Source organism: Ixodes scapularis, unplaced genomic scaffold (assembly GCF_016920785.2).
Source record: "Ixodes scapularis isolate PalLabHiFi unplaced genomic scaffold, ASM1692078v2 PGA_scaffold2__306_contigs__length_199485367, whole genome shotgun sequence".
Lineage (NCBI taxonomy): Eukaryota > Metazoa > Arthropoda > Arachnida > Ixodida > Ixodidae > Ixodes > Ixodes scapularis.
This window is the reverse complement of record NW_024609857.1, coordinates 49,962,625-49,989,372: the sequence shown is the minus strand read 5'-3', so window position 1 is coordinate 49,989,372 and position 26,748 is coordinate 49,962,625. Positions and strand designations below refer to the sequence as shown.

At 47.2% G+C, this 26,748-nt stretch overlaps 1 protein-coding gene across 1 annotated transcript; it reads right to left on the bottom strand.

The window, feature by feature from the left end:
• Positions 1 to 304: 304 nt before the first annotated feature.
• On the bottom strand, positions 305 to 26,748 carry LOC8029231 (protein odd-skipped-related 2). Its single transcript, XM_029976599.4, has 3 exons — positions 26,514 to 26,748; positions 8,452 to 9,202; positions 305 to 2,363 (listed from the first exon to the last, which is right to left on the bottom strand). Exons 1-3 carry the CDS (start codon positions 26,545 to 26,547, stop codon positions 2,054 to 2,056), a joined length of 1,095 nt encoding a protein of 364 aa, XP_029832459.2. The 5' UTR covers positions 26,548 to 26,748; the 3' UTR covers positions 305 to 2,053.

The following is a 26,748-nucleotide window of genomic DNA, read 5'->3' as shown; positions in this document are numbered from 1 at the left end:
CAAGTGAAACTTCATGCTCGTCGTACCGTCATACATCTTTGTTTTTTTATTGTTTTTTTTTTTATTTGCTGGGATGATTCCGTTGCTAGCTGCGATTGGCTCTCTATGTGTTCTGCAGAGAAGTTAAATCACAAAGTTTTTAAAGTGCGAAAATAAAACTTATTTCAAAAATGCTAATTCTTTTGCACCAAATTCTCTTCTTTTTTTTCTAACTTCTGTGGCGGGCACGGAGCGCTTACGTTGAAGAGTCTCATCGAACTGCTGCTAAATACGTGAAACGGGAAAAATACACGAAACACGGACCTTCGTAAGAACAAACATTGCTTTAATACAAATAGATAATTTCACATTCACACAACACTTGACGCTCAAACTTATAAGTTATAACAATAGGGGCCTCCAGATCTCGGATTTGATTTTTTCTTTAAATCCGACAGGCACTAAATGGCCTTTATAATTCCCATTTGGATTTAAAGTTCAGCTCTGGTCATTTTAAACAAGTTTAAGCTGAACTGCGCCAAAAAGCCCCCCCCCCCCCCCCTTTACAAATAAAAAAAAAAGGTTATTTCTTAGCAGTTTGGCGTTCATGGTGACAAATTATCGAGTTTCAGAAAGCCCTATTTATAAACGAGATCATTGGAAATCGGGGAGCCAGGCGCTGTTTACACGCAGACCGCGTTAAGGATCGAACATAAACGAGCAAACATATAAACAAACAAGAACGTTGTGATCTTCGTTATTCTTTGGCGTCATGCTGCGCGATATGAGCGAAGAATCATGGTGACCGACACACTTAAAAAACTCCACAGACGTCCATGAGCGCATCCGTCGAGAAACAGTCCAGGGCTCTGACCAAGGGGTATACGTCGCATTTGTTTACCGAATATGACATGTAAAAATCTCATAAAGTGCATTTGTTTCTAAAGGAACTGAATGGAGGAAACTGCTTTATCATCGGAGGAAATGTTACAATTCCAAATTACGGACGGCACTTTTTTCTCAAATATTCTTGGCACTTGTTGGAAAAAATTTAAGATCACGCTTCATCCTATACATAATGTACAAAAATAACTAAAAAACTAAACAAAAAAGAAACAGGTTTTTCTTAGCAGAACATTGTCTGGTGATGATGTCCTCCCAAACCTTTGCGCACATTCAGGTATAGTACAATCGCTCACATCGACACATAATGCACGTGCATAGTTGAGCAGCAGCTGATCTAGGTGGTATTCACTAGTATTCAGAGGACGCCATATTGGAGCCCGTTGTTCTCTGATGTGAAACATTTGCGCGAGCCACTGTTGCGTGAGCTCGCCATCAGCACGCGCTCGGCAACAACAGACATTGCAAATGAGGGTCAATGAAAACGACGAACAAGCGACGTTCACTGGCGACCTTAACTGAGACCGAACGAAGTAAAGCACGTGCCAATGGTGAGCTCTCACAAGTCTAGAGCCACAAATTACGCTATATAAACTTGAGAGTAAAGACATTTCCGGCCATTTTGATGCTTAAAATCATAGTTGCCAATTATCTGAAGTTTTAATCTGAAATCGCAGAAAACGCTTTTCCGTCGTTCAAAAATGTTATAAGAGTCCATGGCGGAGCAAAACGATATCACCCGATCTTCCTGGCACAGCGTCGAAAGCTCAAGAAGTCGCATTTTCGAATCGTGACGGTGTTCAATAATGGCGCCCGGTTTGCTCTATCCGCCAAAATGGTGGCGCACACAAGAAAACCTTGGAAGAGTGTCAATACTCTACAAGCGTAGCTTATTCGGTGGCTCTGCATAACGCCCCTGCAAGTCTGACCATTGACGACATGATATACAATCAAGACTTTCTGTCTATCTCCGCAGACGATAACAGCGGTCTCGTCGTGAGCTTGCGCAGAGAACTGGGTGCTCAAGATCTGGCGTCCAGAGAATATCGTCGTAACCGTAAACAAGCAAGTCCCTTCACAGAGTACCAGATTGTTTCCACGATGCACCTCTTTGATTTTTCTTCGGGTGCATTCAGCTACAACCCAAATCATGGCCTGGAGATGAGTCCACTCATTGCGAGTCGGCGTCTTCGGAGTCCGTGTCGGGCGTCCGGATGCCGTGCGTGAGTGCGTGCCTCCGGAGGTCGCAGTTCCTCCGGAAGACCTTGCCGCAGGCCGGGCAGTGGTACGGCTTGATGTCGGTGTGCGTGAGCAGGTGCGTCTTGAGGTTGGAGCGCTGGTTGAAGCTGCGGCCGCACGTGGGGCACTTGTGCGGCGAGTCGTCCAGGTGCAGGATGCGGTGCACGGCCAGGGTCCGTGACTGGCAGAAGCCCTTGCCGCACTCGCCGCACTTGAACGGCTTCTCCTTCGAGTGGATGTACCTGCAAGGAGGGCGGGCAGAGAAGAGAAGAAGGGGCGTCGATTTAGAGCCAGAACAGGGAACAGCATTTTCAAGAAAACGCCAACAATTTGTGCACACAGTGGACCATTTTCCGAATTTTTCGTTTGACAATGCGCCTGGTTGCGCGAGCGTACGCTCGATGTAGCTTACATTTTCTCCACCTGATCTCCATTCCTGAATTTGTAACATCGTCGATAAGCAGTTAAGACACATAAAACAATAACCCAAACAACTGCTCTTAAAAAAAAAATGTTTGAAGGGCAACTTTGTTAATTACGAAAATTTCGGGATAATGAGTGATCTCATATTAAAAAGCAGTAATAAAAGGCAGTAGGTCATTTGTGTGGCGAACAAAATGGGATATATATTGCTAAATCTTACTTCAAACATGAGCAGAAATCGAAACTGAAACTTCGGCTTTCACGTGTACGAGATGTCACGTAATCCTACGCTACGACGGGCGGACGCGTGCAAGGCGCAAGTGTCGTCTGCACCGCACCCTTCACCACGTTTTGGTGTCTACGACATTCAACGAAGTCTGCACAACTGCGACGAAAGTCTGCGCACGTAGCGTGAACGAACCTCCGAGAGACACTGGGGAGTTTTCGTACATCGTTTTCGCCGTCCCGCAAGGCCCTCCGCAACCCGCTACGATAGCGGGAACTCCACAGTCAAGGCTATCGGCGCGCAGGCTCAGTAGCAACTTCTTCGTTCCGGAACGCTTAGCGGGGGGTGCAACACGGTCTACGAAAACTTCCTACTAGGGAATTCTAGTAAACCGTTTTTCTCCTCTGCTACGGTATCCCTGAAAAAAACTCCACAGCTGCGCATGCGCGGCGCCAGCCTTGTCTGCATAGTTCAAGGTCTCGTGGCAGATTACGGAGCGCTATCCGGCTGCTTAGCGGGCTACGGAAACGGTCTACTACAGTTCCCCAATAATCAGAAACGGTGAGACGATGGCGGTTGTGACGCGGGAAACGGCGGTAACGGCGGGACGGCCGAACGGATCCCAAGAAGCGCGCTGCGCAGGCGCGTTACGCCAGTCACGTGCACACCGCTGAGCACCGAGGAAACGGTGCTGACGTCGCCCGTTACTCTCGCCCAGAAAGATAAATATATATATATATATATATATATATATATATATATATATATATATATGTGTGTGTGTGTGTGTTTGTTGTTTTTGAACAAAATTGAAGCGGAGTGGTTTTTTAAGCTTGTTGCCGAACACCAGAAAGATGAACGCTCCTTCTTCAGCCGATTATCATTTTTTTTTTTTAAATAATGTCCAATGTCGCTTATAAGAAAACTCGGAGTTGTAAAATACAACAGGTCGATAATTCTTAGGTAATTAAAACTAGTTTCGTTGTAGATTCTGAATATCTGTCCGTGTGAGCGGACACTGTTCAAAAAAGAAAAATAATTCAAATGAATTGCAGGATAGATAGACAAAAACAAAACCAATATATACCAGGCGTCCCCTAAAAAAAATTATAGGGTTGCTGTTTTTTTTTTTATTGCAAAAATAAACTACCGTATTTACCCGAGTAACCGCCGCACTTCTTATAAGGCCTTAGGATACTTCCCTTCAGAACACGGATACAGCCAATCATCGCGCTCTACATGAAAAAGCGTAACGAATAACATGGCCAAGAACGCAATTCGCCGTGAAAATGTGATCTGAACAGATAGCATTTTCGCGTGATGATGTTATCTCTGTCCCGTAAACCTCTGCTATTTGTCTGTCGATCCCGGTGATTCGCTATTTCCGCGCTCCGCGGGGAAGCAGACCCACAGGTTTTGTTCATCAACGGTGCGCCTATTACTCGAGCGAACACGGTATGCATCACCGAACGCTCATTCTCCGCCCAAATGTAGCCCTCGACGTCCGAAACGAGATGTCAAAGTTTCAGAACTAACCGTTCTCTTATTCAAAAGGCATAAATGATTTTCTCAAATTTTCACTTGGAAAATTAGGCCCATTTTCGTCCGTTTTCGATAACTAGCGCCATTGAGCTCCGCGTATGAAAAGAGGTCCATCGGCCGCCATTTTGCCACTGAAAATTTCCGGAAAATCGCTTAGAACTTTTTAATAAGATCATGGTTGGTGCTGAAACTTTGGCATCTGGTTTGGACATCTATACATTTAGGCGGTGAATGAAAGTTTGGCGATGCGTAGTTTATCTTTGCGGTAGATTTTTGGGAAACATGTATTTATTTCCTTTTTTTTATGAACACATTGTATGTCTAAAAACAAAAAAAATCTTCAGCCATTATGTTCTTGGGGGATGTTAGAGGTAACTTTTCTTTCTCTGTTTCTCTTGAGTCATCGAAGCAATTACAAGCAACTTGTAGTTGCGATTTTGTGGGTGCAAACGGGAACTATCTGCAACCAAACCGTTCTTTTCCCACGCTGTTTTTTTGAGCTAGAACAGCTTGAAGTGTGGGTCGTTAGTTTAACTGCTCTTCTAAGCACCCTTCCACTCGCGCCCGTTTCAGATGTTTTCTCGTAAATGTCTGCGTCTGCCTCTTCTTTTCCCCCACACCTTCAAATTCTCCTGAGAAGTCTAAGGCAAGCTGTCACCAAATTGCAGAACGTTTCGACTTCGTAACGCGCTCCTCAAATCCGCCCCTCTTCGCTTCAGGAGGGAGACAGCTGCTTCGCATATTTCACTGGCAGGCCTGAGAGACACAGGAAAGCTATTCGCGCTGTTCGCTGTCGGAATTGACAACGATGCACATGTCGTTTCGCTAACTGGATGTCACTGATGTTGCGAGTCTTACTTAACACCCCCCCCCCCTTTTTCCTCCCTTTTTTTTTTTTGTGCGTGTGTGTACATGAGACATCACATCCTGCGAAGCTGGGCGAAATTTGTAAATCAAATAAGCTCTCTGGCTTTTCGTTTTTACAAGTTTTACCGTGCGCGTATGAGATTTTTGTTTTGTATTATTATTCTTTGCCGTGTTTTGAAATATCACGTGTGACTGAAAATATTTTACACGAAACGAAAGACAGCCCCGACTGGTGTAATGCCACTCAAAGAGAAACGTAATGCACACTTTAGCTACTTCAGGTGAGCACGCAACGTGTTAACGGTAGCAGACGCTGGAAGTGTTTGGCAGAGCATAACGTTAATTTCATTGGTTCTTCCCCTGCCAGAATTTATGGATGAGTAAACCCACCAGAACAGAACACTGCCCGCAGACGACGCAAGATTTGCACGAACAAAATGTTGGTGTATGAAACAAACACATAGAGTTTCTTTGGCGGTAGAAATATGATACATTTTTCAAATGAGATCGTCTCAATCTTCTCACAGCTACACTGACTGTGAAAAGTTGATTGATCCGAGCATTAGGAAACCAGGAATTAGGCAAGATTTCTTTAAACGTTTCCAACGACAAATAGATGACATAGCGTCAAATTCCGTTCGTGTGTTGTTGCCATTATCGAGCGTTTCGGCAGTTCAACACTGATAATTTTCTTTGCGTTGTAATGTTCTCTTGTATGTTAACACATTATCTGAAGTACCCTCAGTGTGCGCTTCACCGTGATGCACTCAAAACACCAACCTGTTCCCAATCCAATTTAATTTCATCCAATCATTTCATCCATTCGACCAATGAGAAGGGCGGTCTTTATCATGGTTCTACAGTCATGACATTTTAAGTAACAAAAGGGCGCGGACACTGAAGCTGCAAGAATACTAGAACATTCCTATGATTAGCGTTCGTGCTGCACACGGGCACGCCACCCTTTACCGACTTTCTTGTTTACTTTTGTACAAACGCCAACCATAAGCTAACGCCCTCCCTCTCTCTTTTTTTATATACATAAAATAAGTTTTATCTTTGCCTTTATCCGTTTCGCTATCTCTTCTCGAACGACTCGTTCACGCTTTCACGTCCAACATCAGCGCACTCGCCTCTTCGGTCCCCGTGTGCAAGCAGGCCGTTTTGTACAACAAAAAGCGAAGAAAAAAAAATTGGGTAAAAAACTGATGTCGCAGCATCTACTCGTGGAAGGGTTCGCACAAAAAGGAGGCGATGGAGAAAAGGGTTGAGTGTGGCGACGACGACAAACAAAATCGCCTTTTTTTTTTTCTATGGAATCGGCGACGTCGGCGTCGTCTTTCAATTTGGAAGGCGACCGCACCAAAGGCGCCGCGCATCCAAAGCAGAGCCTGCCTTCAGGGTCAGTTTCTCGACGCATTGGTCGGACGGGGACAGACAGCAACGTCTCCTAAACCACAAATCGCCGCTCCTAGGCGTTCCTCAAGCGCTAAAAAAAGAAAAAAACACGCGTATGCGAACAATAAAGAAGATAGCGGGTCCCAAATTGTCGTCAAAGGAAAAAAAAAAACGGTCTTGGAAGGGTAATTTTTTTTCTTCTCACGGTGAAGAGCAACTGAAAGGATGCGACTGATTGTACAAAAAAGGGAAGAGCTTTTTTGTCCCACCCCTTAAAAACCATTGAAAAAAAAAAAAAAGCCTTGAAAGGGTTGTATAATTTTTAGTGTAACCGAAGGGGTTTGGTTGACATTAGGGAAGCTCTCCTCTTCCGCGCAGCTTTGCCAATTAAGGACCCCGTCTTTTGTTGTTGCTGTTGTCGGTGTTTTGCCGTCGGCGTTGTGTAGTGTTCCATACAATTTCGAGTCGCAGCAAGGTCACGTTTCGCCATTTCGCGGGAACTCCGACGCATAGCCACCGGTGCCCCAGGGTGCGGAGTTTTTTTGCCCCCCCCCCCCCCCCCCCAAAAAAAAAGGCCCTTTTCTTTTTGTTTTTTTAATGTACGGCTTCTCTGCAACCCTTTCGGGTAAAAAGCCGGTTCCTTTCCAAAGCTCCAAAATTGTTGTTGTCGCCATAAGACATTCCGCTTCTTGAAAGGCTGCGCTTCTCCGTTCACGCGGCAGGATTGCATTGTACTTATACATATACAACACAGCTCTCGACTTTCCTCATACTTTCCAAGACACAATAGAGTTCGTTTCTTCCTTTCGTACTTCGCGGAATAGTGCGCTTACCCCCGAAATGGCACAAATATCGTGCTGTAGCGCGTTGAGCTAGTGCAGGTGCGGCTGTTGTAGTTAAAGAAAATCTCGCGACCCTGTAGCCATGGACAGGAATTACGTCAATCATCTAACATTCAACCACGAGAGTGGTGAGTGTCACAAAAAAGCGAAAAATTCGTGGCAACCGGTATCCGAGAAAATGTCACGAGAGACCACTTCCGGCAAAATCGTTCAAAGCTAACGCCCCCTTGACAGAAGGCCTCCGCGCGCGTCATCGCAGTAAGATTGATCGAGGCGTGAGATTGGACAGGTGTGCTGTGTCAGTGTTCGGCTGTCCAATCAGCGCGTCGAACGATGGTCGGGCTCAGGCCCAATAGCCGAGTTAGCGCGACCAGACTCTGATAATGTTTCTTGAAGGGAGAGCAGATTATGCAGAGGCCTTCTGTCTAGGTGGTGGTGTCAAAACGCCCTAGCCCTGTCGAGTGCTTTGCTCCGTCCAAATGCAGTATAAAATAAACCGAGAGAATTTGCTATCCGCAGTTTACTGGTTGTCCTACATACGAGTGGGACAAAATTTACGTATGCGCCTGAACTTTCCATCAGAGCCTCGTGGGTGTACACAGTACACTCTGGTACAATGGAGTAATGGAGTAAACGCTGTAAAAACAAGCACAGCGACGCTCGCGGTTCACCGAAGCCGACTTATGTGTATGGCCACCGGCAGTTTAAGAAATGCGGGACGTGGCAATTCTCGAACACTCATCACTCTGCAGTTATGTGAGACTGCGAGCCGATAGGCATCCAGAAGAACGAATTCCGAAGCAGGAAGTGTGATCATAGTAGGCCACGCCCCTCGTTTCTTGAGCTGTCGGTGGCCGTTCTGGGCATTGTTATTGACCACAGCAGAGGACATAAGAGTCACCGGAGCCAGTCCAATATGCGGCGCGAGTGTCATCCTTTCAGAATCTCGCTAGTATCGCTCAAATAGCGTCCGGTGCGGTTCATCGTATAGGCCGAAACGACGTTTATGTGGAAGAGGAAACCAGTGCTCACCTGTGGTCCCTGAGGTGATCCTGTCGGCGGAAGGCCTTGTGGCAGATGTCGCACGTGTAGGGCCGCTCGTCAGTGTGGGTTCGCTCATGGATGAGCAGGTTGTACGACTTTGTGAAGCGCCGCTGGCAGAACTTGCAGATGAACTCCTTCTTGGGCCGCGACGGCGCGCGGTAACGGACGGGCCGCAGAGCAGCCGCGCCGGACACCCCCGCCATCGTGGCCACCTTGCCCTTCGTGTAGCCGAGGACACCGCCGCCACAGCGTTGCTGGTTGTACACGTGGCTCAGGACGTACGAGGGGTAGTGAATCGGCGGCGACGCGCCGCTGGGAACCTGGGGCAGAGCGTCGTCTTCGTCAGGTGCCGTCGCGGACTCGGCGAGTCGGGAGAAGTCGAACTTCTTGCGGGGTCGCCGCACCGCCGGAGGAGCCGTCGGCGCCACGTCGCGATGACGCTGCTGGTGTGACTCGTGGCGGTCCGCCGGCGGTGCGAACGGGTGGCGGTGCAGGAAGGCGGAGAAGGCGGCGGGGTTCTGGACCGGGAGCAAGGCGACCGGCATCACGACCGGAGGTGACGCCACGTGATGCGGCGGGGAAGGGCTCCCGCAATAGCCGCCCATCAGGCCCGGGCTCAGGCACAGGGAGCTCGAGGCGCAGGGGGGCATGGCGCTGCCGCAGTACGCTCCTCCGGAGATGCCCGCGTACGGGTCGGACTCGGGGGTGAGCGGGGGCGTCGGCAGGCAGCGGTCGTGAGCTGTGGCAGAGGAGCGGAGAGACGGAGGTTGAGGAAACGTTGGGAATTTAGGGAGAGACAAGTTGAAACGAGCAACTTTTATTCGCACTTTCTACGGCAACATAGTTGGCACCTCGCGGATTTCAAGCGAACCCTTCGGACGGATCGTTGTGACAGAACGTAAATGATTTGTCATCTGATTTGTTCTCTGCCTACTTGTTGACGGCGGCGAAGAAAGTGAAGGTATGTCTGGATGTTCGAATTTGGCCGTCGCCAACAACACAGCCCAGCTTGTACAGTCCTTTTCTAAATAACGGGTGTCTTTTGAACCGCAAAACTAAACTACGCGACGCTGAAACCTCCAACTCTCCTAGAACGCAGTGAGTGGTTTGGGAACCCAACCAAAACGTAGCGATACCAAATTCTAAAACTAAAAAGCATTACAAAATTATTTAAAAGAAAAAAAATTGGTGTCTGTTTTTAGGAGCAGGCGTTGTTCGTCTTTGTGTGTTGGACTCCATTTTCTTGTTAAAGCTGTCCAAATAATCGTAGCTTATGATTCGGGTAACGGGTCCTTAAACTTTGGCATCTTCTCTCAACTGTGACGGCATTGAGCTGAGCCAGTTGGTTCATTGCTCGTTTATGCCCGCTGAACACAAAGGAAGAACACATGCAGGGAGTGTTCTTTCTTTATGTTCAGCGGGCACATAAACAAACCTCCGTCAATCGCTGGGGCTACAGTAGCACTCGTTGATGCGTTGCTTATAAATTATTTTTGCAACGCGTTTTTTTTTTTTTTTTTTTTAGACACTTGACATGGAGCGAGTTACGCAACAGGTCTGATGAAGAGAACATTTGCTTGAGCAAGTGCGCGTGGGACAGGAAGCAAACTGTTTGACCTCCGTGAAAAGCCATGTTCCGTTCTGAACAATGCTTTTTTATTTAATTTATTTATAGACTACGTTATCGCCGTCAGAGGCTCAAAAACCGGCCAAATGACTTTCTCGGTTCAAGCTCGGTTATGAAGGCCCTGGAGCCTTATACGCCCGGCCTTCTCATTGGCTGAACTGATTGATAAAAGACCATGCGATTGGTGTTTCGAGTGCGTCGCGGGGCAGACAGGCACGCAGGTACCTCCGAGACTGGACACATGGGCGGTGGTAGATATATTCATCCTACGGGACAAAATACACTCGTTCATTTTCCTTTTCTGCTCGGCGTGACCTATCTCTTGCATGGAAAAGCTCTTGGGTGGTCGTCACAACACCCTGGGGTGTTGTGAGAGTTGGACGGAGCGTTTTCGACGCTTTTATTAGGTTTTTCTTTCACCTTCTCGGCGGAGGGTTGGATAACCTGAGGCCCAGCTCTTTGCGGGGAACGGTTTGCCCATAAAGGCGCTTTTTACCGAGGACACGGGAATGCCATTCCGCTTATCGGCCTTGTCGCCGTCCACGTGATCTATGACGTTTTCGGCCGTGCACCCGACGACGATGTGCGGCGCACGGCCGCTGCTTTAACAAGCGCCCCTTTTTATATTATTCTTTGTTTCTGCGGTTCTAATCTATCCCATAATCCGACGACCTCTCGGGGAAGACAACGCCGGTTCTGCGAGGCTTTCATCCTTGAATCGACAACGGGACGCGAGCGATATAGAGCTTGTACTTTACCTCTTAAAACCGCTCAAAATCGTTATTAGCTAAAACTTCTTTTTTTTTTTTTCGTTTCATATATACAGTCGTTAAAGATAAAATGAGCGCGTATACGAAAGTACTACCTGCCCGACAAAATTGGAGATGGTAACTACTCGACACTTAAGATGCACAAAAACACCTAGCAACAGTATACGTATAAATCAGACCGTGTTCCTGTAACGCATTTTTAACTGGTGAGTTTGCCGCGCGCGTGTCGTTCTAAGTACAAAGTCAGTGGACGTCGTTTGTGATTTGTGTAGCTGGCGATAGAAAGCCCATACGACGCGACGAGCGCCGGGACGATGTAATTTTGGAGCTGTATGATCGACTCCATCGGAATGGCGTTGGCTGAAGTCCGACTTATACCTCGTTGACAGCATTTCCTTCACATTCTGCGAATACACGAGATCAGTGTGAATTCTACAAACAGAACACCATCTCTCTCTCTCTCTTTCTCTACAGTCACTGATGGAGTGAAAACGGCAAGGCCTCTGTTTCCGATGCCCGCGGCCTCCGGCACGTGCGGGTTGCCTTCCGTCGTGCCATAGCCTCCTCTATACTGACAAAGCCAGGCAGATCGCCACGAGACGCGGCCGCCAAAAGCGAAAAGGTAGAGCGGCAGAGAACGGATGAGAGGGGAGCCAGGTGACGAGCGCCCCGCTGCGGCGAGACGCCGAAACACACTGCTCCCGAGCGATGAAATGTCCGCTCGTACTCGTCGCGTTCCGCGCGCAACCGCTTCATTTCGCGTCGGGTTTGAAAACCGTGTTTCGGGTCCTCGCCGCTACAAAAGCTGTGCGCTGACGTCCAGGTTCCCCGAGAAATGCTGTGCCACCAGATCCTCGCGCTTCAAATCCGCGACCGGGCACTCCATGGCTCTGTCGTCGAACTGCCAGGCTTTGTGAGTATAGAGGAGGCCATGGTCGTGCTTTGGCCGCATGTGCATGCACGCTCGAGGCCCACGAGATGCCGAAGCATCGTCGAGGGTAAGAAGATCGCGCTGGAGTCCGGACACCTAATCGTCGACCTCCCTCCCGTTCTAATCCTGCCAGTGACCGTAATGCAGTGAGCTCTCGCGAAATAGGACCTGTCGTGTACATCGTGTTTCTTAACTCGCGTCTCGATCGAAGGTCACACTAATCATTAACCCACAGGTCTGAACTATAGATAAGAGCGTGCACAGAAAGACCAGATTGCGACTGACCGCCATATCAAACCACGCATAGGAATGCGCCCTCCTTACGAACCGCAGGTGTTTGACGCAGCATACCTTGAAAGAGAGCGAAAAAAAATATATATATAAAACCCCACGGAATGATAATAGGACCGCAGAGAAAAGACAGCTCGCCGTGAAAATAAATCCTCAAGATACAAGGTATATGTACGCCCTCCACCCTCCCCCCGTCCGCTCAGTACATTATAATAACGTTTCATAGATCTCACGTGGCTCATATTGGTCTGTCGTTCGGTCGGCCGCTTCAATCGATTGCCCGTCGCTTTATTGTTGTATTTTTCGACTGCCCGTTTGTTATCGAAGCCCGGTAATTATCCAGCCTGATCGCAACGAGACAAAATAAATAACGGTACGATAAAAAAGAAAAGAAACCGGGCGGGATTCGAGATTACACCGAGCAGCCGCACATGAGCCACTATATACTATTTCTTCGCGTCAGTAGATATACTATGGGGAGAGCATAGCGATCGCTGGTTGTGGCGTTCGCCCGATTGTATGTGTGCATGTTTGTCTGTACCAAGCGGGACCACGCCCGAAAATAATACTAATACGGCGGTATTTTCTCCTTCCGAGTCGCACTGCAGCGACGATAAAAACCTGTAGTTCATTATACTCCGTTTCGGCTGTGCGATGGACGGCGCAGCGGACGCTATATACATGAGCCATTCCGCCAAGCACACCGCAGCACACGCATACCACGTGACTACGTGCCCCGCGAGTCGCTGCACCCCTTCTCGAAAAGTCACGTGGCACTCGCGTAACGTTGGATTGGTTCCGGTGGTTCGCGGGTTCTCTCTGCACTCCATCGTAAGGGGAAAAAACGGAGTGCAGATGCCTAACCGAAAACCCATATCCCCGCTGACGGCCGGGGTTGGGAGAAAAAGTCGAGAGGCCTTGGGTTTTAATTGGGCCTTGTTTGTATACATACATATACTCGTAAGCACACGGCAGTCTTCTGGGGTATACGCGGAAAAGAAGGTTGGGTGGGAACCATAGGACGCTAATGAGAGCCGGTTGCGGTGTCCGTTTTCCGCCACTGCCGGATGTGTGGCTGTGCTCTCGGCGGCAGGTGCAAGCCAAAATGGAAAGTTGGGTGGGCGAGGGGACGCCGGCCGAGTCATCGGGGTATAAATTATCCGGCGCATTGGGATGATCAAGTAAGACATTATCGAGAACCGATGAATTGACCGAATGGTGGAGGTGAAGTTTATTCGTTATGGGGAGGGGGAACGTACTCGACATTTAATTAAACCAGAGGCTACGCTGCTTTTCTTTATTTTTTTTTTTCTGGAGGGTAGCTAGATTTTGTTTTTGAGCAAAAAGTTAATTGGGCTCCAGCGACAATGTGCATGACAATTCGCTCGTTTATTGTCCCTCGGTATATAGATGAGAGCTTTGGAGTGATGCAGTATTTTGGATCTTGTCATTGGATAGTAACTGTTCGCAAAAACATAGAGATTTGGGCAGAGACCTGCTCCGTGGAAGAACTAGACGCACAGACCGCTTTTATTAATTTCAATTTTTCTTCAGTTTTAATAATGAAAGTGGAAAGGTAAACACATCACCAAACTGAGTTACGCAAAAATATTTTTTAAGCGATCACTACTGTGGCGAACGAGCAATAGCAAGCTATACACTTATATAAAATGACAAAATAGTTGGAGATATATAGAAGAGAAAACAGCAACTTAATTTAAAAGAAATAATAATAATAATAAATAAATAAATGAACAAGCCTCCGGTAATGCATTCCGAAAATTGAAGAAAGTCACACACACACACACACAAAGGCTGTCCACAAACAGAGACGTTTACATATTTGCTCTGTTATGTCTCATTTTAGTGTCTCAAAAAAACGAGTCATATTTAAACGGTTTCTCGGCGATTTATTTGTCCACCTCCCGTCCCTTCTCAAACTCGCAATTAGTCGTCGAACAAACATAAACAACAAACCCGCTCCGCCAAAGTGCGGTCAACGCAGGCGCGCCGCAGCCCTGTCCGCTGTGGCGAGGCCGCCGTCCGTGCGTCGCTCGGGGTGGGTCATTCCGTGGCCGGCCGGTGGGCCGGCCCGTCCGGCGAACCGCCCCTCGAGGCCGCCTGCGCGGACCGTCCAGTCTGCCCTTCGCTCGCCCCGATCGCTAACGAGATTGATAGCCCCGCTGGTGCGTGGCCAACACGCGCCCGCCCGATACGGGGCCCTCCCTTCCCGACGGACAGATGCCGGCAGCCACGAACCCGTCGACTCGCAAGTCGTCACGCGGACAAGTTGCGGACCCGAGCACACTGTCAAACGTCCCCGCGGGAGGCCCTCGGAACGCCATTCATCCCACGTTTTTCTCTCAAATAGACGAACCATACAGAAGGACATATCGGTACCATTGCGCCAATGGTCGCGCAGTCTCAGTGGCACAGAGGAGTCCAACTTCGTTTGTGACTGAAAACTACCTGTTCTCAGCGCGTTGCATTTTTTTTGCACCTGAGACTGTGAGTTTGCAGAGCGTGATACCGACGTGCCATTCCGAGTGCTGACGCCATGAGAACACGTAGTCTCGGTAGCAAAACAAGTGGACGGCTTTCTGACAGTGAGACTGCACGACCACTGGAGCAGTTAATCTGGAAATTTTAATCTGGCACAATGTCGTTTCACGTGCGGGAAAAGAACAATCAAATTCGGCGATACAAAAAAAAAGAAATTGGAACTCGCTGTTTAGCGATTTTTGAAGTTCAGACAATTTTAGCCAAGCGCTATTGTGCTTTATTAAATCACCTTCACGCTGATAAACATCCTCTTGACTTAGCGAAATTAGTATGGCTCCTATGATTACATAAATCTTGTATATAATCGAAAATATGTAGATGAACAAACCGTACTTGACCGAATAAAACAAAATCTCTCTCTCTTCCCCTCTTTTATTTTGTACATCCGTTTAGTTTTTTAATAACCCGTGTTGCTCCATCTACGCCTCAAATGCCTCATTCGAATGATGCCAAACTCGCCAACTGACTATGAGTCCATCTGCTTTTTTTTTTTTCTCAGTAGCATGTTTCTGCCTTACTGATAATAAAAACAACTGAAGTGAGCTGAACTGAATTGAATGATACCGATACGTGCTTCTCATTGGTTCAGCAGATTAAAGAAAGGTGAGATAATCTCAAACAAATTCCAGTGGTGTCATGCGTGGTTTCGACCCCTATACTAAACGACCCCAAGTATATACACCCCTCTAATCGAAGAATAATCCTTCTTTAATTCAGTTTCTTCGAGGGCGAAAAAAACGAGAAAATGAGATGTCAATTGAAATCACGAGACGTTACGAAAATTCTCCACCTTCCCCACTTCGTTCGATGACCGACGGGTCTGAAAACTGCCCGTAAATAAAATACACCCTACCAATTTAACGTATCGAGCCCGAGGCTGCGGAACGAAAGAAAGCAAGCGCCGTCTCCGGCTCAGCATGTCCGACGTCTACGCCAACTCAACCGCGTCCTAGCCATTTCTTCCATAAGATGCACGTACTCGGCACGGCAGTGCGCCGTATATAATCCTCGCCTCGCGCCACTGCAAGCCGTAACGAGCCCCAACCAAACGACCATCCTCTCCCCCACCACCTCGCGTACGTACATATATTACATCGCCGGTTACGAAGGGGAGGAAAAACAGCCGAAATAAATAACAAAGAAAAGGCAACTTTCCCGCAGTTGTTCTCTCGCTGCGGAACCGGACGAAGAGCTCGACCAGCAAAACAGCCAGCCGCCCGAAGAAATAAACGCAAAGACGACGACGACCATGTGGGAGTGCCGCCTCGAGCAAGTGCGCGCGCGCGCGCGCATCTCGCGTGCAAGTCGGCAGAAGAGAGAATTTCTCTGCGTATATGCGGCGGCAGCCCATAGTGCTCGTCGACGAGCCCCGCTGCGTGCTGCTACTACCTGGCCGCTGCCGTGCCCACGACGGAGGGAGTCGGTGGCGTGCCTGGCTGGCCCACACCTGAACATTACCGAAGCACCTCGCGCTCCCGGATGTGCCGTACGCTGCAGCGCGCTCTTCTCCGCTCTCTGGGATTCCTGTTTCTCGGGGCCGTGCCCAACGCTCTGGCCGGCTTCGACTGGGTGACGCATCCTAGCTGCTCGGATCGACCCCCTCCTGATCCGGGTGCGAGACCGCCACTGTCTGCAGGTGGTCGCTTGGATGGAGACCCCCCTCCCCTCCCACACCCTGTTGGAAGACTCCGTTCCATGGATGGAAGAGAATCGCCTTTATGATCTGCCGCGACCGCGTTTGACCGGGGGTCTTGGTTGCGTGAGCACTTGACGCAGTGTTGACATGAAGCGGTTTTTGACAAAAAAAAAAAAAAAGCGCGCGCGACTTTGCGCAGGTATCTTCGTCATCCTCAACCAGTGCACTTTACAAACACAGTGGATGATCATGTCCGCATCCCACGCGCGTCGCTGCCAAAAATCGCTGTAGAGGAAGCAGCCCCATCTGTGTGTCTCTGAATCCTCCTCCCCCTGCCGCCAAGTTCCAACCTTGCAACGTATAGCGGAGTATTTTTAGAGCCATAGTCACGCATCACAAGTGGAGTCACTACCGTCTAACGCATATCACACTGATCATGTATACATCTGGGGCATTGGTGTGTTATGTATCTATACCTAATCGCAGCTCGCCTCAACAGAATCATCTGACTCTGGGCTCAGATGCTGGCTGACAGATATTGCTAAGACGACATCCATGAAAGATATACTCGGACAGGAATCAACAAGTTGATGCGCAGCTAGTGATAAACCGCGTAGACCGCAAGGTCGGAAGGTGATCCGCAATCAGTGTATAGACTTCCGAGGCCAAGAGTGAAACCTCAGAAAAGCTCGAACTGAGGTGGCAGTCGGTCGAGTACGACACGGTCTCGGGAGCCCTCGCTGGTAATGGACTTCGACCGTTTGTTTTCCGGGAACCGACTCCCATTACGGCTACCGTCTTTGGCTAACGACTTGGGCGTGCTGTGGGCGACAGTCGGGGCAGGGACGATGGAGCTCACATGGGCCATCATTCGACGGCGTCGGGCAGGTTCATGCTGCGCGGCTTCGCTCAAGTCGTTGAAAGTTTGCTTTTTCTGTACAGCGCATTACCTGACAGCGCGACGAGCAGGGGAGAAAATGACTCCACCATTCCAAGGTGATGACCATGGTAGATTTTGACAGTACATTCTTGGTTATGAATGAATCACTGGGACCACGCGTCTCTTCTCTCCGCACTTCATTCTTCGTAACTCTTCATATTAATTCTTCTCGGTGTCTGGCTACGAGTAGCCGGCGACGTTTTGACGGCTGCCAAACGTTTTTCAGCATTTATTTTCTCTGTCTCTTTTTTTTTTTTACCGAGTGTTTACACTTGCACCCCGAAAGTAATCGGAACATCAATCATTGGGCTTCCTGTAATTAGTCTAATTAATTAGAATGGCCATCGATATACCATGCTGCGATGGTGGCACAGCATCCACGGCAGAAAGCGACCGCACCACACACAGAAACGCACAAAAACTTTTTTTCCGCAGACCGCATTGCAAATAGAAAGTCATACTAAGCACCCTTCTCATTGGGTAGGCTTAATTAAAGAAAGATCAGTTACTATAGAGTTCCGAGTGAATCGATGCTCCATTGCTCATTAGCTTTGGAGATGCTTCCGAGAGTATAAGTTGTGTGCGCAACCTTCGCAGGGAGCGTCTGGGAGGAAATCGAATTAATTAAGTCGGTTGATGACTTGGCCCTCAGGGCGGCGCGAACTCTATTGTTCCGCGTCATAATCGAGAAGAAGAAGAATGGAGACCGGGCAGTTCCGGCTCGGCAGCAGCCTCTTCGGGTGGACGCGCAGACAGGTTCGCCCGAAGCGAGCCTTGCCTGCTGGTTCGGCTGGCAACGGTTTTCCTCTTGCGGCTCATCTTTGCTCGCTGAACAGGAGTAAGGTCGACATCCGCGCCTCTGACTGAGCCGCTGCGCCGACCGTTGACCGTCTCATAATAGAGTCACCGAGATCCTAAGAAACGTAGGGCGTGGCTCATAAGCTTTACGCTTCGTGACTGGCTGTTCGGCGTTGTGATCGGCTAATGCCGCTCTCTCATTGGCTGAAGAGCGATAATATAGCTTCACGCGCGGGACTCGGTCCTGCTTTTGTTGCGCTGTCATTAGCTGGGAATAGGTTTCTTGTGTCGGTTCCCCGAGCGAACAAAATGGCTCGGATAATCTGCGCGCTATGCATGGCCAGAACTTTAAAAAGACACGTTCAATCATTGCCGGTAACGAGCTTCTTCTGTCACGCCAAAACATGAAGAAAAATTAAAAGAAAATGTTTCTTGCGACGGTTTAGGTATAATAATAATTAGGTTATTAAGGTGCATGATGCTTAATTGTCGCGCCAACGATGCGAGGAGCCTCGTGTACTCAGATATTGTTTTGTGCTCCCTTATTGTTTCCAGCGTGTGATCTTGGCGTTTTGTTCTCAGAACTATAGATCGTTGTGGTATAAAAAAATACGTCGACCTTCTCGTTTTTGTTTTCTAAGTGCTTTCTTGTCGATTTTTTTTTTCTTTCTTTTTTACCGTTTTGCTAAGAAATTACTGTTAAAACGGGTGGTTCCTCTGCGTTTTAGTGTCATATCCGCCTCGTAATTTTCAGTAATGCCATTTACGGAATAGTGTCGGGCCTCGGTAATAAAAACTCCACGGGTACTTCGGTGGCTCGGCTCTCTCGCTCAGATGGCTCAGACGAGAATGGAATTAACAGTGGCGATGCGCCGATGGCAAGGCACATAGCATCGCTCCGATAGCAAAAAATCAAACCAGTTCCCCAATGCCTCTTCGACATCGCGCTGTTCAAGCGGCAAATTGAGCGAAGCGCCAGGGAACCTGGCCAGGCTTGCTGGAATCAACGTCTCAGCTGAGACCCTGTGAAAGAAATCGCCGCCAAAGCTAGCGCACGAACAAAGTAGCATGTAAAGTCGAGATCCATGTGCTGGCACGCCCCACGTTCGGCAGGTTTTCGTTCACGCCCGCTAGGCTAAGACGTTCCTACTTATTCGTGCGACTTATGTGGTTAACAATACACTTAGTTGGTTATCTAATTGAATAAACATCTTATACAAAAAAAAAAACAGTTAAAGTCTTAATGGACCTAGCCCTGTTTGGCACCAACGGCGGTGCTGCGTTTACACCAGGCAGAATTATCTGAATTGAGCATCCCCAAAGCCACAATACACACTGCAGCTCACACATGATACAAAAGGTACGGTGTTCTCTGCCCACATGATGAATGAATTATCTGTGCACACGCCTCCTGCATGCTGCAAGTATGTTTCGAACTTCGAACTTGTCTTCAGACAATTATTAGAGGACCAATATGGCAGAGGACCGTCATACAAGGAAGAAACACGTCCCAGACAGTGTATACATACAGTTCTTTGTATCGTGTACTAGCAGTGGGCCATGCGGCTGAACTCTGAGGATTCCCGGCAATTTCTTTTCAAATTGTTCCTTGCAGCAGGGGCTGCCCTAGTGTGTTGTGCAAGAACACCAGCAGGGCAGACGAGACGCCTCCCCCCAGCGCCACTCATCACTACATAAACGCAACTGGCCCGGTTCAGTCGTCCTTCTGTGCCGTCTACTCGAACAGCTGTTTCGGTTTGCTGTCGGCACAAGACGTGTGCAGGGGATGACGCCTAAAAATGGCACAGTGCCAAGGTTTCACTGCATCCTAAGGAATACTTCGGAAACAGACGCGACCGCCGGGTCGTATACACTTGGCTGCCGCTAATGAAATAGTCCCAAATTACACATCTAAGCACAGATACTTATTTCGCGGGTGGTTTAGTCAGTCACTCTGGAAGGTAAGAATAATCGATGAATAACACGGGCGCTGCACTAATATTGCCGGCGAGTCTCAAATATACTCTACTCAAGATACTTTGTTTCAAATACTTTTGGTAATATGTTCGTGTCTTGCATATACATTTTGCCTAGATTCTTTGCTAATCTATCTTAAATTCGTTTCTCACTATCTCGTACTCAGTATCTCGAATACATATTGCTACGTCGGAAAATATTTGTTACAGGAACAATCTACGGAACTATAGGGTTGTCAGGCTCCGGGGAAAAGCTGAACCGATTGCAGACTTGGAGGCAAGTGAACGAACATAGGTGAGTAAACAAGGCACGAGCAAAACGCAATCTCCAAATTCCATCGAAAGATTAAATGGACAGCCCCAAGCATGCCCCTTCTGTGTCCTCTGGTCCGCTTTTATTCTGTTATTTTTTCAAAGTTGTCTTTGATTGGCGTCACGCTTGGGGCTAGCAAAGTGCTGGTGATGTCATACCAGTTTTGCACTCAGACCCCACCTCTTGTTTGATGCTTTGGTTTCTGTGTTCGTACAGAGGCATTGGGACACCAACGCTCTGTACGAACACAATGAAGCGTTTGCAGAAATCGCCAGTTCAGGAGGTTCTGATGCGAAAATGCGCGCACACGTTTTCGAGCGAACGCAGGCGCTCCCTCGGCCAAAGAAGCTACATCCTGCTGGCTTCACTGAGCTGCAGTGACCTGGGGTGTCTTCATGTGCGCTTCGCATAGAGTGATGCCAACTGCCTGTTTCTCTTTCCCCCACCGCCATTTTGTTCCTCATTGTTTCCCCGTGCGTTTCCCGTGCGCCGGAAAGTGGCCTTTGTGTCCATCGGTCCCCCCATCCGAGGAGGGAAATGCTAATCCTCCCTCCGTGGGTTCCACAACGCTGCTCCGAACTTGTGAGATAAGGTGCTTGTTTCCGGGAGGGTTATAAGCCCCACGGATTATCGCCGAGACCAAAATGGCTGCTGGTTTGTCGGCGAGTGGTATTACAAAGGTCCCTAGCAAAGCGCACATGAAGGCTCCCTACAGTGACCTAGACTGGGTTTCCCCAAAGCTCCTTGCGTGTTGTGGCTTAACTTTTGCTTTCAAGCTCGTTCAAGCGCGTTTCTTTCATCTCCTTCAGCGCATTGCTTCATTCTCAAAATCCTCGAAGTCGGTTTTCTGCCTAGTAGAGTCGATTATTTCTAAACTGATAGATTTTGATTCTCGAATCTTGACAATCTTGACCTACATATACGTCAAGAATGATTGGAACTGGTGCAGAAGGGAGCAGGAAAAAAGGATTTGGAAGCGGTTTTGTATACATTCTCCCGTGTTTCCCTCTTGTCCTTCCTAACTTTTTTTTTATTTTATTACAGTTTGAAGGTACAAGCGCTTTTTTTTTCATTTTTCTGGGGGTGCCGGGGGGGGGGGGGGGGGGGGGGGCGGAAAGGGGCACTCGCTCTGGGTTGTTGTTCAGCGACAGAGGCTGCTGTTCTCGAGTCAGTGTTTCCCCTGTGCGTGAACGTGTGTCGTTAACTCCCGTACTCATCAAGTCTGGCTGCCTGATCGACTTCTAGTTCCGCTGTTGGAATATGCAATGCCGGACTAGATGTCAAGTCTCCCGAATCGCGGCGAGGCATATTTTGAATTTATCACGGAATGCGTCATGAGCCGAGCCTGCCGCCAAACAAAATCACGGCAGATACCATGTTTACAATGCGTGAGTCCCATTTGTTTCTAAAATATTTCGGCATCCATTACGTTGCTTATCTCGAATTATCTCAAAGCAAACTTCAAGTGCAGCAGCTAAGGCGCTTTTCGAGAGTCATAAAGATTGCAGCAAAATGTGATTTTCAAAAAAGTAATGTGCCTTTTTTTATTTTTATTTTACCAGCTTGCAATCTACTTGCAATATACGTGCAGCGTACCTTCGAACTTGACTAAATTGCTTTTTTAATGTATTTGTACTCTACTCAAGATAGTTCGCACTAAAAGTAACTTGCATACTACTCTAAATACATTTTAAAATGGGTATTTAATATCTTATCTTAAATACTTTTGAGCATTTGACACAACACTGTATCATTAATAACACACAAGCGTTCTCGCACTTTGTTCAGGTTTCGGCTTCATTTTCTTCCCTATATCGTAAATTATGAGAGATGTGGTGAAAGCCATCCTGACCGCACATTGCCTTAACGAACGCACGCACACATAGGCAAGCAGACGAGCAAATGGCGGCCGATACGAACTGCACTAAAGGCTGGAGCGCGAGTAGAAAGAACCAACCGAAAATCGAGAGGAAATCGCAACACGCGAGAATCGCTTCGGGCTATTTACGAAAAACAAAGGTATGTCGAAAAATGAAGTTATGTTGCAAATGCGGTTTTGTTAAAAGTATGTCTGTGATTACGGCTGCACAAGACGCAAACCACACGCAACCTAACTGTGACCAGTCTTACGATCTCAATTAGTCGTAAATTCCGGACCAATGGGAACAACTGCCGTCTGGAAAGCATCGCCGGTTTTTATTGTCGCCAAAGATGGCACGACGAAAGGGGCACTTTGCTTGAGCGACAGCTATATGGCTAAATAGTTGCTGGATAGAATAGGTTACCAGATATAGGAGCGGAGCCTGCGAGGCAAGCAAATAGTTTTTCCAAGTATCGACTTTAAGAAGCATGAAACAGTACGGCTTTATCAACGAAGAAGGCGGTGTATTTTTAGGGCGAATCATGCACAAAGGCTGCCTCTGTGCCCTGGCATAAACCGAAGCCTGCCATAAAAATAACGGTTCTAAAGGCGCCCGTCATAAAACGTGTGCAGCGCCGCCCTCTCGCGGCCGACTCTGATACTGCGCTTCAGACGATAAGCGGCAGCGATGTGCCTTGCACGGTCGTAAAACTGTAACGAGAGAGACTGCTGCTGAGAGTTTTGATACCAAGGAGTGTTTGAAACATGAACAGACATGCTGCATAAGAAGCCGGAGAGGACTGCAGTCACACTTTACCTACTACAGTCAAACTTGTTCTATACAACACACTATTTTTATCCGCACTTATATGATTGTCATTTAGTGTGTGGAAATACCACTTTCAAACGCTTGCGAAAATTGAACATATAACGAACAATAAATAAAAGCCAAGAAATATAGAAAACGTTTCATATGACCACCCCTCTGCTCCACTGTTGCAGAAATATTGTATAACGTGCATTCACGTGTATTAGCATATCGTTTAAGCTTAGGCTATAAGCAAAATATATGAAATCATGCGCATTTTTCTGTTGATTAGTCTGTTTATCTAAAAAAAGGAAAAAAAACGGTGGCATATCCTATGTGTAGCACCGATATCTAAAACATTTCTTCGCGCGAAACAAGTTACGGAGAACAAATGATAAAACGTACACTTCCAGAATTGTTGAATCTTTCGACAAAATTGCAATATACGACTTAAATTAACATGGAAAAAGATTTAAGGTTATTCGTTTTTGTTGCGAACATAACATTAAAAAAGTTTCGAAGATTTTTTTTTTTTTTTTTTACAGTTCTTTGTGTTGTTTCTGCGAGCTATTTAGTTGTTTATGTATACAGTATACGTAAGTCGTAAAATATTGTTTTCTTGTTTTGTTTGTTTTGTTTTTAGTGCAGTGTTTTTGCCAGATGCATGTAGTGTACTGTATATCTTTGTGATCTTTAGTTGTATAATTTTCTGGGGATGGAGGGAGGGAGCTCTTCAATCTGATTTTTCAGCTTCCTTTTTTCCCCAACCTCTCCCATCGCTTTGACGGGAAATAAAGGTATTATTAAGATAGCCTATTCAGTGGACGCCATATTTGAGGGCGCTGTTTAGAGCCCATGCTCACGAGTTCATATTAGTAGGAACCTAAGGCCGGCAATCTTGGTGGTGCGCAATGCCCGTTGCAAAAGAACAGTGGATGCTCGCAATAAGCACGCGCTCAGTATTCGTACACACAGCTATGGACGCCAGTGAGTACTCCCTAGACACCAACTCAAGTCTCCGACGTCACGCTGCAGCGGCGGCGCTGCTGTCGGCACTGCGCATGCGCAGACTTCTCACCTCACGCGCATCTAGTTTCTGCGCATGCGCAGTGCCCACACCTCCTGTGTGCTAGGCGTGGACAGACGCGGGATTTTTTGAAAACAGCGTGATTGTGCATACCATAGAGTTGTTACAATGTACGCAAGAGGTTCAACTAGCGCCTATGCGACTTCCGTGGCGCAAATTGGAGCAGACTGCTATCAATCTATTTTTGAGGTGCCCTTGTGCATTCCTATAGAAAAACACCCGTGCATTTTGTCTCTTCGCCGGAAAATAACATGGAACACTTTTGTTATTTTGGTCGTACCAATTAGTATGTACCTTTATTAACATGGTAAAAGTGTAATTGCTTTAGCTAGCACGTTTTTCATCAGTGAACGATGTGTAACTTTGCTCTATTTCAGGCCCAAACATATGTTCCTCAGCAGGTGTGTAAAAACGAGCGACGATTCAAAGCAAAATAACAATCGAAAAGAATCGAGAGGAATGTACAGTGTGTTCAAGGTTCGCCAGCATTCCGGTGACGCTTATATATGGCCAATTCGCCAGTCCTGTCACAATATGAAAATGACCCCCGTCTTGCATCTTTACGTGAGGTTGAAAACATTCCAAACGTAAAGAGTAAAATACGTTCCAAACGTAAAGAATAAAATACGGACAGAACGATAGATGAGTTTCAGCGAATAACAAAGCTTATATTACTTTAACATCAAAGGAATTACGATGTTCGCAGAGACAGTAGCCTGCAGAGCGTTTCACTTGCTCACTCTTCGCCGTGATTGGCTGTGGCCGTGCTCTGCATGAAAGTTAACTCGCATACTTATTTTTAGAGGGCGGTGCGCTTGGATACAAGCAACGACTAATGCAATTTGTTCGGTAATTAGACGAAATTGCAAAAAGCAAAGCGTGTAATCCTGATTTGTTTATTTAATACTTCTGTTTGACAAACTCACGACGCGAACGATCAGTTCATTCTCTTTTTCAGACATAATGTAATATAAAACAACAAAACCAGGTAAAGGAATCTAAAGACCCGCTGTAAGTTAATTTACAAAAAGAATCACAAAAGCTTCTTTGAGAATACGGATTATGCTCGAGCACTTGACCTCCATCGCTTTAGTTAAGAAAAAACGAACCGCCGCATATATATATATATATAAAAAAAAAAGTTATCTTGAGTTTTTTGTGTTTGTTAATTGCCTACATGCACTTTTGCCATGAAATTGTTGATGACAATTCCACGTGTCATACATTGCGGAGGTTAAAAGCATATAAAAATGTCAGCATTATGGAAGTGCATTCCAGTATACACTCTAGATACGTCTGGGGGTAGTCATTTATTTAGTTCGATAAAAGTACAATTAATATGCTTTCTGTGCATTTATTTTTTATTTAAATGCGTTTCTTTTTTTTTTTGCTAGGAACATCGGTGTGCGTATATTTTAATGCAAAAAAACATAAAAAAATATAGAACGAAGAAGACACGTTTTATGTACGTGACAGTAGCCTCTGTACGCGCATTAGGTTCCAATGCTTCATGGATCCTGACCTGAGGGTATACACAAACCTAAAGTAACTATTTGAAATTGAACGAGGAACTCAACACGCTCGAGCTTACACGTACATCTCGAAAACCTCTGGACAGCCGAACTGGTACACTAGTAGCTGCCCCGCCCAGGCACATGTTTACACATCTTTGCTCGTTCTGCAAATCGCCGCTCGGTGGGCAAATAAACTAAGCGCGAAATAAACCGAAAAAAAAAAAAGAACCATAAGAGTAAACAGTATTCGACGATATTTTCGCACCTTACGTAGAGGCAGCTACCACCTCGTGGTGCTCGCTCGGGGCTTCGTCCCATCACAGCGGCACTGGACGAACGCTCGTCGCAAACACGCCGCACAGACCTTGTGAGTAACCTAATTTCCAGAGACACCAAGTTGCCACGGAGTAGCATGCTTATAGAGGTTAAAAGCCAAATTTGTCGAATGGAGGTTTAGATAACTTGAGGCTAGTTTTATTGCCTCCGCTGTAAGTGTGCAGTTTGTCGAGAGGCCCTTTACTGCTAAGCTTGGGCTACTTTTGTTAAGCTGCGTAACACAGCAGAGGTGACACGACTAACATGCTTGTCAACCTGCGGTACCTCAAAACATTGTTCCAAATCACAAAAACAAGAAACTGATATAGTTTCGTTGGCTGGAAAACAACTGCGTCTGGCTGGCGGCTTATAGCTCCTCATATGATAAAATATAGGAGACAAAAACGCTACAAGAACGGCATACTGTTACGTTGGAATCTTATTTCGGAACAATAAAATGTAAAGAAAAAGAATTACAGGAACGAGGGCAAAGGACGAGACTCTGGAACTGACCTGTCCTGTAAATCCGGGTATAAAACAATAAAAAAAATAGAAAAGAAAAACAAATAAACAAAAACAAAACGTACGATTAAGTAAAACGAAGAGGCAAGAAGGACTTACCTTCAGTGATCAGCGGCGTGGGTGGCAGCAGCATGCTGGTCGGTCCGGAACGTCGAGTGACGCCGGCTCCAGTCCAGCAAGGAGACACTCGCCCGATCGATCGATCCAAAAAAAAAATAGAGTTCACAAAAACAATGACAGACCAGCCCGTGCGTGGACGAAGACCGCGACGACGACGACAGCCCGACGGCACAGTCGGCGCGACTGAGCGAGCCGAGTGGACGGGACTACCACC